General features: G+C 47.8%; 1 protein-coding gene and 1 non-coding gene across 3 annotated transcripts in view; one reads left to right on the top strand and one right to left on the bottom strand.

Moving 5' to 3' along the window:
• The window catches only part of MERTK (MER proto-oncogene, tyrosine kinase), a 113,632-nt gene extending 102,244 nt beyond the window's left edge, over positions 1-11,388 (bottom strand). The window contains exon 1 of one of the 2 annotated variants that reach the window (XM_029232082.1): positions 11,216-11,388. In XM_029232082.1, the coding sequence (XP_029087915.1) occupies positions 11,216-11,276 (61 nt within the window). In that variant the 5' untranslated portion in view covers positions 11,277-11,388. The remainder of the gene's footprint in view (positions 1-11,215) is intronic. The other variant, XM_029232083.1, reaches the window with a different exon arrangement.
• On the top strand, positions 1,388-1,522 carry LOC114901196. Its single transcript, XR_003795074.1, has one exon. It is a non-coding gene; the product is annotated as a small nucleolar RNA SNORA70 (small nucleolar RNA).
• Positions 11,389-12,472: the final 1,084 nt, after the last annotated feature.

The raw sequence follows: 12,472 nt of genomic DNA, 5'->3' as shown, positions 1-12,472 counted from the left end.
AACATCAACACCTAATAGACCACAAATTACATTAAATGTAAATGACATAAATATTTCCATTAAAAGACAGATAATGGCAGAGTAGATTAAAAAACATGACCCAACTGTCTGCCAGTTATAAAAAAATCACTCCAAATATAATGATATAGGCAAGTTGAACAAAAAGATAGAAAAAAGACATATCATGCAACCATTAACCAAAAGAAAAGCAGGATGCCTACATTAACATCAGATAAAGTAGATTTCGAAACAAAGAAAATTATCAGAGACAGTAAGACACATTATGTAAGGATAAGAGTCAATCTACCAAGAAGACATAGGAGTCTTAAATGAGTATGCACTAAAGCAAAGAGCTTCAAAATATGTGAAGCAAAAACCAATAGAACTGAAAGGAGACATAAACAAATCAACAATTATAATTGGAGACTTCCAACATCTCTCTTTCAACAATTGATCAAAGGACTAGGCACAAAATAAGCAAGGATAAAGAAGAACTTGATGAGATTGCCAATGAAAAGAGTCTAGACTACATTTATAGAACATTCCACCCAACAACAGCAGAATACACATTCTTTCCCAATGACGATGGGATATAAACCAAGAAAAACCATTATCTTGAGCCATAAAGCAAATCTCAACGAATTTAAAAGAACTAAAATCATACAGTTTATACTCTCTGATTACAATGGAAATTATTATAAATTAATAACAGAAGGTAACAAGAAATTTTCCAAATACTTGCAAACTAAATGTCTAAATAATCTATGGATCAAAGGGGAAGTCTCAGGGAAATTTTTTAAAAAATACATTGAACGGAATGAAAATGAAATTACAATGTATCAAAATATGTCGGACACAGTTGACACAGTTTTGAGGGGAAATTTTATTTAGTAGTTTAATCTCATAACATGGAGAAAGAAGAGCAAAGCAAACCCAAAACAAGCAGAAGGAAGAAAATAAATATAGGAAATGAATTGAAAAAAGAAAAGCAATAGAGAAAATCAATGAAACAAAGAGCTGGTTGTTTGAAAAGATCAATAAAATTGATAAATCTCTAGCAAGACTGACAAAGAAAAAAGAAGACAAAAATTACTAATATCAGGGCTTCCCTGGTTGGCGCCGTGGTTGAGAGTCCGCCTGCCGATGCAGGGGACACGGGTTCATGCCCCGGTCCGGGAAGATCCCACATGCCACGGAGCGGCTGGGCCCGTGAGCCATGGCCGCTGAGCCTGCGCGTCCGGAGCCTGTGCTCCGCAACGGGAGAGGCCACAACAGTGAGAGGCCCGCGTACCGCAAAAAAAAAAAAAATTACTAATATCAGGAATGAAACAGGGAGTATCACTATAGACTCTGAAGACATCAAAAGCATAATAATTAAATACTATGTTTGCAGCCAACTAAGCCCACCATGCCCTCTTCCCCATGGGAGCCCAGTGTGCGGTGGATGCAAACAGCAGCCTCCTCGGAAGTACACGCAGCCTGTTGCCTGTATGGGTTGCTCTAAGGGACCCTGGAGACAGCCCTCTGCAGTGGACATTCATGTCTGGCATGCTAACCCCAATCTAGGCTCCAGACAGGTATGCACAGTGCCTTTGGAAAGCCCCAGGGCACAGTGGCCAGTGTCCACACTGGCCAGGTCGTAATGTCCATCCACATTAAGTGGCAGAACAAGGAGCACGTGATTGATGCCCTGCGCAGGGCCAAGTTCAAGTTCCCTGGCCTCCAGAAAATCCACATCCCCAAGAAGCGGGGATTTACTAACTTTAATGCGGATGAATTGCAAAATATGGTGACAGAAAAATGGCTCATCCCAGATGCCTTCGGGATCAAATACGTCTCTGGAAGTGGAAACTGAGTCTAATCACCAATGGCCAATGACTTAAACAATCATGCTTGTGTAATAAAATCCCACATAAAGGGCTTAAACAACAAGGTCTGAGGAGCTTCTGAGTTGGTGATGAGCTGGGAGGGCGGGACACCGGAGGGGGCATGGAAGCCCTGAGCCCCTTCCCACATACCTTGCCCTATATGTCTCTTCCATTTGGCTGTTCCTGAGTTGTATCATTTATAATGAAACAGTAATCCTAAGTATAGCGCTTTACTGAGCGCTGTGAATCGGTCTAGCGAAGTATCAAACCTGAGGGGGAGAGGAGGCCATGGGAATTCTGAATTTATAGTCAGCTGGGCAGAAGTGTGGGCAGCCTGGACACTCCATCTGAGCTGGTGTCTGAAGTGGGCGTTGGGGGGGAGGCAGTCTTACGGGATTGAGCCCTTAACCTGTGGAGTCTCTGCTCACTCTAGGTAGTTAGTGACAAAACTGAACTGAATGGCAGGACTCCCAGTTGATGTCCCCTTTGGTGGAGCTGCTGAAGTGAGGTTTTCTGTAACGTGCAAACAAATGTAAACCCCAAGGACATGGTAACACTACGGTGTTACCAATATAATTATGCGTGATCAAAGGATAGAGAGATGAGTGGGAATTAAAACACCGATGGCGGGGAGGGGGTAGTGCTTTTGTCCCGGAGGAGGGGAGCAAAGGGATGAGACTAGAGAGGGGAGCAGTGGGGGTCTTCAACTGTACCGCTCATGTCTGATTTCTGATGCTGAGTGGTGAGCACAGAGGTGAGTTTTATTCCTGTATATTCTTCTGTGTATCCTAAATATTTCATCACAAGATCTGAGTATGTAAATAAAAGAATAGGTAAGAAAAAAAAATGTGATGGTAAAAAGAGAAAGATAGGCCTTTCTGTTTACTAGCTGGCCCACCTGATAAGAATAATGGGATCCCTCCTGGAATCTTTTTTCCACCCGTAGGTCCCAAAATCATAATGTTGCAGGAAAAAGAGTGGGGCACAAGAGGATGGTCTCGTCCCAGGTCTCGGGCGAGTCCCTGGGATGGGCCACCAAGTGTGGGTTCTTGGCTTCACACAGGAAAGAATTCAAGAGTGAGCGATAGTAAAGTGAAAGAAGGTTTATTCAGGGAGAAACACACTCCACAGACAGAGTGTGGGCCATCTCAGAAGGCAAGAGATGCCAGGGTATGGGGGTTGTTGGTTTTCACAGGGGTGGGTAATTTCATAGGCTAATGAGTGGGAGGATTATTGCAACTATTTTGGGGAAGGTGCAGATTTCCAGGAATTGGGTCACTGCCTACTTTTTGACATTTTATGGTTGACCGGGGAACTGTCATGACTCCTGTGGGTGTGTCATTTGGCTGATGTATTACCATGAGTGTATAATGAGGCTCAAAGTCTAGTGGAAGTTGACTCATCTGCCATCTTGGACCTAGTTGGTTCTAACCAGTTTATGTCATGTCCTCCAGGGCTATGTCATTCTTTTAAAGGTTGTGTGCCCTGCCCCCTTCCTGTCTCAGTAAGAGCACTTGGCTTGAGGAATCATCCAGCCTCACAGCTCTCACCCTAGTCCAAGACTTGCTGCCTTCCCCGGATAAACATAACTATTTTATTCTTACCCTCAGTGGCCAGGTTCTGATACATGCCCTGGGCGGAGGAATCCAGGGGGTGGTGTGAGGCTCTGCACCCCTCCTCAAGAATCAGACACACTGGATCCATGGAGTGTAACAAGAGATGTGACACACAACGGACTGGACCCACGCAGGACAGGGTCACACCCCAAAGATTGAGTCCATAGGTCCTGGGTGGGACCTGGGCTTCTGTATTTTGAAAATGCTTCCTAGTTGACTTTCTCCTGGTTCTTGCAGCCAAAATGCTTTGGAGCTTTACATTCTACAATTTTTTTTATAAAAGAGTTTTAAATTTCTAAATATAAAATTATATCATAATATTGAATAATTAGACTTTTTTGTTGTTTTTTGTATGTGTGAATACACATTTTTTATTTGTCTTGGATATCCGCCTAAGAGTAGAATTGCTGGGCCATAGAGTAACTTCATGTTTAACCTTTTAAGAAACTGATACACCGTTTCCAAAGAGGCCGCTCCCTTTTACCTTTCCAGTGACAGTGTATGAACGCTCCAATTTCTCCAAATCCTTGCCAACCTCTGTTACTGGCCTTTTGTTGTTATTGTTGCTATTCCCATCCTAATGTGTATAAAGTGATATCTCACTTATTTCCTCTCTAGTTTTTATTATTTACTTCCTTCTGCTTGCTTTGGGTTTAATTTATTCTTCTTTTTCTAGTTTCTTATGGTGGAAGTTTAGGTTATTGATTTGAGAGCTATCTTCTTTTCCAATATCAGTGCTTACAGCTATAAATTTCCCTCTTAGATGCATCCCATAAGTCCATAAGTTTTGCTGTGTTTTCATTTTCATTCATCTCAGAATATTTTCTAACTTTCTTTGTGATTTCTTCTTTGACCCATTCGTTATTTAGTAGTGTTGTTCAATTTCTACTTTTGTGATTTCTTAAATTTCTTCCATTGTTAATTTTTAACTTCAGTCCACGTGTTCAGAAAACACACATTTTTTTTTTTTTTTCTTGCGGTACGCAGGCCTCTCACCGCTGTGGCCTCTCCCATTGCGGATCACAGGCTCCGGACGTGCAGGCTCAGCGGCCATGGCTCACGAGCCCAGCCGCTCTGCGGCATGTGGGATCTTCCCGGACCGGGGCACGAACCCGTGTCCCCTGCATCGGCAGGCGGACTGTCAACCACTGCGCCACCAGAGAAGCCCCAGAAAACACACTTTGTATGATTTAAATCCTTCTAAATGTATTGAGACTTAATTTGTGACCTAACATATTGTCATTTGTTTGGGCAGGTCCAGTATCCTCAGAAATACACCTCCGTGTTTCCAGACTATTCTGTTGCCCCAGATAGAGCTGGAGGGGGTCCTTCATGGGGACACAGCCCAGGCAGCGGGGAAGGGCAACTTCCCACAGTAAAGAAGCCACTGGCATGACTCATTTTTAAGAAATACCCCACGCTGCCTCTAGCCCCACTTCTGGGCTGATGCCTGCACTCCTTTTGCCAGCGTCAGGCGCAGAGCTGGGGTCTGGCGGCATCACACTCATGGAAGGCACCATGTCTGAACCTCACGATGAGAAAACATCCCAGCCCACTTGTCTCCTTCAGATACAATCCATTTTCTACCCACCAGGGGCCCCAGAATCACCTATCTGCAACCCGCCCCCCACGCCATTTAATCAACGGAGATGTGGAATTTCAGAAAGGCGAAGCATCACACCCCAGCTGTCCCTGCACGTTGAAACTGGGATGAGGACTTACATCTTCAGACTCTCAAAGTGGTTATTTTTTTTTTAACCTAATGCTTGAGATCTCATGCTAAATCTAAGAGGTTCTTTTTTTTCTTTGTCCCCAAACTTTCAAAGGACATTGTTTTCATCCACAAATCTTTGAATCGTGTGCCAGAATTGGAAAAAGGCTTACAGGCTGCTTTCACTTCCTGCGTGGAGGCAGCCTGCCCTGAACTGCAGCGAGTGGAAAACGGGCTTGGAGGCCACCCTTGGGAGCCCATGAATATTCATCACTTCGCTGTGCATTCACTAAGTTGCGCAGGGACAGAAAAGTACTTTCAGCAAGTTTGAGTCTATGTTCTAATATCCTCCACGAAGACAGCCTGTCCTTACTGGTAAAAAGATCATTTTCTAAAACGATAATGAAATCGGTCTTCTATTAGTAGCTTTAAAAAGCCCCACGGCTTACAGTAGTAAAACAATCTCGTCTCCAAAATAAACAAGGCTTCCCTTTGTATGTCCAAGGAGAGGCAGGACCAGAGCTCAGGCACATTCTAAGGCGTCTACTGGCCCTGAATGCCTGTGGTAGCTAGAGCACCCAACCCCACCCCGTGCCCCAAAAAGCAGCCTACAAAGAAAAGGGATCTGTCAAGCAGTGTTTGCCTGATTGTCAGAGCGGCAGCCTGAGACCTAAATTGTGAGGATGGGGCCCCTCCCCGAGTGAGCTGGGGCAGAGCTCTAACCCCATGATGATCAGATCCTGCTGGGCCCTTGGCTGGCTCCCCAGAAGCTAGACAACACCTTTGAAGGGATCGACTGGGAAAAATCCGGAAGACACCGTTAATGACTGCGGACAAGGAGAAACATACAAGCATAAAATTCGGTGCCACAATTATCTATGCATTGCTCTTATGAAATGCAATGGTTTTTCTCCAAGCGTAAGTCTCTCAAACATGCTTAGCTTTTGGTGTAAAACTTCTCATGTATGATATTGGGCCAAACATAAAATCAACATATGTCTCCTCTCTCTCTTTTTCTCCCTCTCCCCTCTGCCCTGCTCCTTCCGCCACCCCTGCCACCCCCAAGACTCGTGGAAAATCCATTTTATCATTAAGTGGAAGAGGCATTAACAGTGGATGAAATGGACAAAAGGATGAAATAAAATGGTTTAGAATGGAGTGCAGGTTTCTCAACAAACTCTTGAAGACATACTATCTTTCCTTCACTTGAAAACACCAGGACCTAAGAAGGTGACCTGGATGTGGTAGCTAGGCCAGGCCTACTGGATCCTGCTGGCTGACAGAGGCCCAGACAGAGTGGGAATGGCAAGGCAACCAAGAAGGGAGGGCTGCCCAGCTGCTCCAGGTGCTGGAGGGGCCAGGCTTCCAGGCCTCACAAAATTGGGGAAGACCTGGGCTCTCACTGTGGTTAAAAATCTTCCATACGGTTCAACAGCCACACTTCAGACAAAGAAAAAAAAGTCTCAGGAAAGAGAAAGTGCTGGGTTGGTAGGTACTCTTGGTATTCTTGCGACGGGCTGCACACAGGATCCTCCTGCCACGCTGCATTTTCAGCATTTTAGCTGGAGGCAGCAAGGCTGCAACAAGATAGGGAACAAGTTACCTCTGGGTCAGGGATTAGCGAATGCCCAGAGTGTGGGATGCAGAGGAGTCTGGGCCTTTCCCAGGGTACCTGGGGGCTCGCTTACACCTGCCACCAAGTAGGAAGCATCTGGAAGCCAGGAGTGCACCTGGGCCTCCCTGTCCGGTCTATCTGCTACAAGACTACCTGCACACACCCACTCAGACACAGAACGTCATCTAAGAAACAAAGCCTCATTCTCTAGCCATTGCAGCCAGAAGACTGCATTTGGCAAACCTAGTTTTAGCTGGAAAAAAGGAAAGGAATTATCTGGATGTTTACACTCAAACAACCCCCCCCAAAAGTTATGAAACTAAAACAAAACCACACCCACTTTAGAGTAGAGTGATGTGGGAAAAGCTGAGCAGGAATTGGACTTCATTTTTATACCTTCCTGAGAGGCACATGACAGGAAGCGATTCCTGGACTAAGTTAAGCCTGAATTCAACAAGTGAGGGTGATGGGGGGGTGAAGAGGGGAGTGGTCAGGACAGGCCCTGCCTCATCTGAGGCGACAAGCGTGGGTTTTGCTAGCAGAACTAATAGAAAACAGTTCCACAGAGCAAGGACTTCAGCGTTCTGGGATGGACACCCACAGCCCCTCCACCAGAGCGCTCTGAACAGTGGAGGATGGCCCATAGGTCCGCCCTCGTATTTCAAGTTGCAATTTAGGACATATTTCAGTGAGAAAAGAAGAAACTTTTCCCCCAATACCTTTTGTTTAAGAAAAACAATTACCGCAAAATTTGAGTTGAGAAGGGAGAGGAAGCATGGGTAATAATGGCTAACAGTTTTGAAGCATTTACCATGTGACACCGGCTCATTCATCCTTCCATAAATAACAAAGAGTCCCACAGGACCAGTGAGGAAACTGAGGTCCTGAGAGTTAGTCACTGCCCCAGGGCTCCCCAGAGGCCAGCTAGGCAGGACAGGAAGCCCAGCCCACTGGCCACTCAGCCCCTGAGCTGCAGCCCCTGTTAATTTTCATTCCAAGCCCTAGAAGCACACAGACTGAACCCGCTTTTTTCAGGTTTTATAATGATTAACTTCCTGCTGAGATGCATCCCAACCAGAGCCATGTGCTTCGGTTTAAGATTAAACTAGTAACAACAGGCCAGAGTCAAGGCACTCGGGACCCCAATGACCTGGGAATCGGGCAATTCGCCCTGGGCAAGGAGCTGTTAAAACTGTGTCTTTAACATGAAAAATTGGCTTTTGACTTATTTTTAAAGTTGGGATCGTTAAGACACTATAAAATACGTTAACCTTGCTCTATTGGCCTTAATATAGTCCAAAAATCTACCCTAACATTTCTAGTAAGGAGATCACTTTGGCATCACGGTGAAACGAAAGATTGTTTTCTAGCAACCAAGCCCCAAGCACAAGGTCATGGGAGCTGCAGCACTTGTTTCTGGAAAAGCCAGTAGGAGGAGAGAAGCGGGAGGAACACACGGTGAGACCTGCAGAGGCCTGGGTCTTTGATACCGTCTGTGGATGCTGAGCACCTGAAATGAGTATCATGCTCTGGAAGTGAAGAGGAGCCCATCAGGTGGCAGTAGTGTTATTTCATGGAGTGTGTGTGTATAACTTTGGCAGCAGTGGCAGTGAGGGAAGGCCTCTCCGGGAGAACATCTGAGCTGAGACCCAAACGACTAGAAACAGCCAGTGTGCAGAGATCCTGGGGAAAAGATTCCAGCCAAAGGGGACATCCACAGCAAAATCGCCGGAGAGACGTGCCGCTCCAGCCACAACGGGGGAGTAACTGGAAATGAGTCAAAAAGGGAGAGGGAGGCCCCTGAGTCCTTGTCAACTCTCGTAAAGAAGGGAGGCCACTGGAGGATGTCAGACAAGGGGACAACCCAGCTCGATTCATCTTCAAAGTCTCATTCTGGCCATTATGTGGGAAGCGGAGGGTCTGCATGTGTTCATTTCCAGGCCGGGGAACCCATTTAAACCAAGGTCCGGCCTCAGCCTCTCTACCTTGGCGGCATGTTCCCAATTCACCGGCACCTAAAGATGCAACCTGCTCGTAACCAGCTCTGATTGGCAACCCACTGGCCCTGCTCCTAGAATAACCTGGAAATTATTTCTAAAAATGAGACTGAAAAAATAATTATTCTCAATTTGAAAAACCCTAACCCTAACTTTAAGGAAGTGGATCAGAATAAGTTTTGAAAAATTACTTATTTTTGAAACGTGCCCTGCTTACTTCCACAAAGCATTTGAGTCCATTGATACAAAGCCCATAAGCAACTAGACATCTTAAAGTCCTTTCTGGGAAAATGTTGACAATATATTGTAACGTGGTGACAGCTTCAGTTTGGGAGAGAAATGCTAACATTGAAGAGTTTTAGAAGCCCAATTAGTTCTAAGGGCTGAGTTTAGGGGCAAGCACAACCTCATCAACGGCTAGGTCTTTGCAATGCCTTCGCTTTTATCCACTTCTGTATTTCTTGTCCTCTAGCTTCTCCTGGGCCCTCTAGAGCTACCCTTTGCTTGATCTGTTGCTCACTGGCACCCCCATCAGAGACGGAACAGAAAGGAAAGATTGGTGAGCCCAGAAACGTCCCTGGTTCAGCAGTTTCAGTTCTGTGTGTGTTTGTCTTTGTGGGAGGGTGTTTGTGTGTATGGGGTGGGGGTGAGCGGTAGGGAGGATTCCAGGGTGAAAGTGATGCGTAAATTGTAATGATCCATTCCTCTACAGTGTAGAGTCTAAACACACATTCACACCCTGTCTCTCTCTCCCCTCTGCTGCCTGGTGAGCAAACCACTTGAAACCACAACATGCAATATGAAAATCGTAAACCTAGACAAGGGGTCCAGTATCCATTTTTAATCTCTTCCTACGGCACTCTTACTTCTGCCCTAATTTGGCCAGTGAGAAGCCCATTCTTCCAGCTTTTCACAAAGTAAAATGTAACACTGCCAGACATCTCACAGATAAATTCAAGATGAAAAGCAAAAGGTAGGGAAAGAAACACTGGAGAAACTTTTCGTTCTTCCCGCTGGGTGGATTTTAACAGACCTTTTATGATTATCTGCCTAAACTGATTATTGGCTACAAAAGTTTCTTTATTACAGCTTTTTAAAAAAATTAGAAAAACGCTCCATTTAAAAAATGTCTTCCACCAAAACGACTGTTTCTATTACTTTTCCCATAATTTTCACCACATTCACTCTGTCCAAGACTACCGTTAATGGCCAGCCTTCCCTAGTAGCAAAATATAACAGATTTGCAGCAGATTATGAGAAATGGATCTGGCAGAAATGCTGAGGAATTTTTGAGGGTTTAGTGGAGGGCTGGGGGTAAAGAACAGAATTGCTTTAATTCTTTGCTTGGTTTATGTTTCGGATGTTTGCTTCAAATTGCTATGTTGCCCCAAATTATAAATTGTATATGTAATTTAATGTGTGCACTGCTTAAGAATTTCTTATTTGAGCTTTCCAATGAAAACTTCACAGGGAAAAAATCTGAAGTAAATTGTTTAACTATAAATTGAACTTCCCAGGTACTCTTAAAAAACATCTTTGACTGTAATAGGTGAAAGCTAAACCTTTTAGTTAAGGAAAAATGCCTGAGACGTGTTCATTCAGTATAAAGCCTGGTTACATTTCTTCCAGCTTCCTTAAGCAATGCATCAGCGATTAAACTTCTAACCCGTTAATCACTTACCCTCCAAACAAGCTGCAGATGCAGAATGGGACCTGCCCTCCCTTGCCACCACTTACCCATCCAGTACTGGATGGGTAAGAGTATTTATACTGGAATGCCTGGCAGAGTCGAGATAAACCTAGACGCTGACCAAGCACGTTAGATTCGGTTCAGCAGTAACAGGGGTGAAAAGAATGCTTCCCATTTTTCCGGGGTCCCCACGCTCCCAGGGTGTCCCTGCTAATGTTGCCCATGAGGGCCCGGGGGGAGCAGCCGGACCACAGTCCCTCCCGGTCGCACTCTGGCCTTGGTGGATCTTAGCACCGGGACTGCGACCTCAACTCCCGCAGCCTGCTGGTCTCCGGTCCCTCGGGGGATGATGGGGTCTGCGGCTCCCACAACTCCCGCCAGAGCCTGGGTCCAACCACGCAACCATGTCCAGGGAAAAGTTTTCGGCGCATGCCCCTCTGCCGAAAATTTCAGGACTTGCAGCGCGCCCGGCCGAGCTCTGTTTCCCTCTTGGAGGTTAAGGGGAGCCCTCGGTGCCCACCCCTCCCCGGCTCCACTGGGACGCGCGCCCACGACCCAGCCTGGGTGCGGGGACAGTGCGTGGGTGGGAGCCCCTGCGCCTCAGCACCCGGCACCGCTGGGGCGGGGGGAGGTGTTTGCAAACTTGCCAGCTGCTGGGTGCGCCCGAGTCGGCGAGCTCCCGGCCCCCCGCGCCCGGCCCCCGGCCCCTTGCACTCACCTCCCCTCCACAGCGCGGGGAGGAAGAGCCACGGCAGGAGCGGCAGCAGGGCCCGCCCCATCCCGGGGCCGCGGAACTGGATATTCTCTGAGGACCGACGGACAGATGGACGTCCAGAACCTGCCGCGTCGCCGGCCAAGCGCGCCCGCGAAGCAGCCCACTCCCGTCGGCCCCGGGAGCTAGCGCCGAAGTGGCGGAGCCGAGCCGCTGCGGGTGGGGCCGAGGGCTGGAGGGGGCGGGACGCGGGCCAAGTCCGAGCGGACCCAGCCAGTCGGGGAGGGGAGGGGGCGGGAAGGAGGCCGGGAGAGGAGAGCCGCGGAGGGAGAGGAAGGGACGGGGCTGGACCGGAGGGGCGGGGAGAGGCGGGCAGAGGCGGGCCTCGGGTCGAGCCTGGGCCGACCGGGATGGGGGCGCGGGGGCTGAAGAGAGGGGAGGGAGGTGGGGACCATAAAGGGGAGGGGCGGCCGGAGGTGGGGAGGAGAAAGGGGCCCTGGCTCTGGGCTGTCTCGACGTCCAACACGTGCAGGTGGGAGGGACAGAGGAAGGAGATTGGGTTGGGCAGGGGGAGCGGAGGCCGCCCCAACAGATGTTAAGACTAGGCGCCTGCACCTTGGGGACTGCGGTAGTCCCGCAGTCTCGGCTCTGCGGACACAAAACCCAGACAGCAACGCTCCCAGAGGCCAAGGCCACCGTGGCGGCGCTCCCTGCTGAGCGCCACACGCATCCGCTCCCGGCCGGGCGCCCCCTGGGTACCCGGCCAAAGGGGTGAGACCAGCCTCGGCGTCGAGGAGCTCAACGCCTCCTGGAGAAGAACTCTTCGCTGTGCCCCCGAGTCCAAGAGAGGTGATGCTCACGGAGGGAGACGAACGTCAATGAAAAAGTGCAGAGCGTAAGTGCAAGGAGGCAGCCCCCAAACGACAAAGTGTGGAGGAGCCAGGAAGGCAGACGCAGAGAAAGTTAACCGTGAAAGAAATGTCAGCCACTTTTACTAATAATCGCAACAATAACTTACATATATATGTATATATATACTTTAAGGAAACATTTTTAGAATTTATGTGTTTTAATGCGATCCTTTGACAACATGAGCCATTCCTCTGCTCAAAACTGGACAGTGGTTCCCGCTTTCTCTCTGCATAAGAGCCACAGTCCTGCCTTGTGGCCTTCAAGGTCCTACACGACCTGGTCCCTTTTCTTCTCTGACCTCATCTCCGTACTTCACCTCCATTTATGCTGCTTTGTGGTCCAGCAGTCCCT

Source organism: Monodon monoceros, unplaced genomic scaffold (genome assembly GCF_005190385.1).
Source record: "Monodon monoceros isolate NGI ecotype Baffin Bay Population unplaced genomic scaffold, NGI_Narwhal_1 Super_Scaffold_19, whole genome shotgun sequence".
Taxonomy (NCBI): Eukaryota; Metazoa; Chordata; class Mammalia; order Artiodactyla; family Monodontidae; genus Monodon; species Monodon monoceros.
Note: the sequence above shows the minus strand (reverse complement) of the source record. Positions and strands in the feature narration are given on the sequence as shown.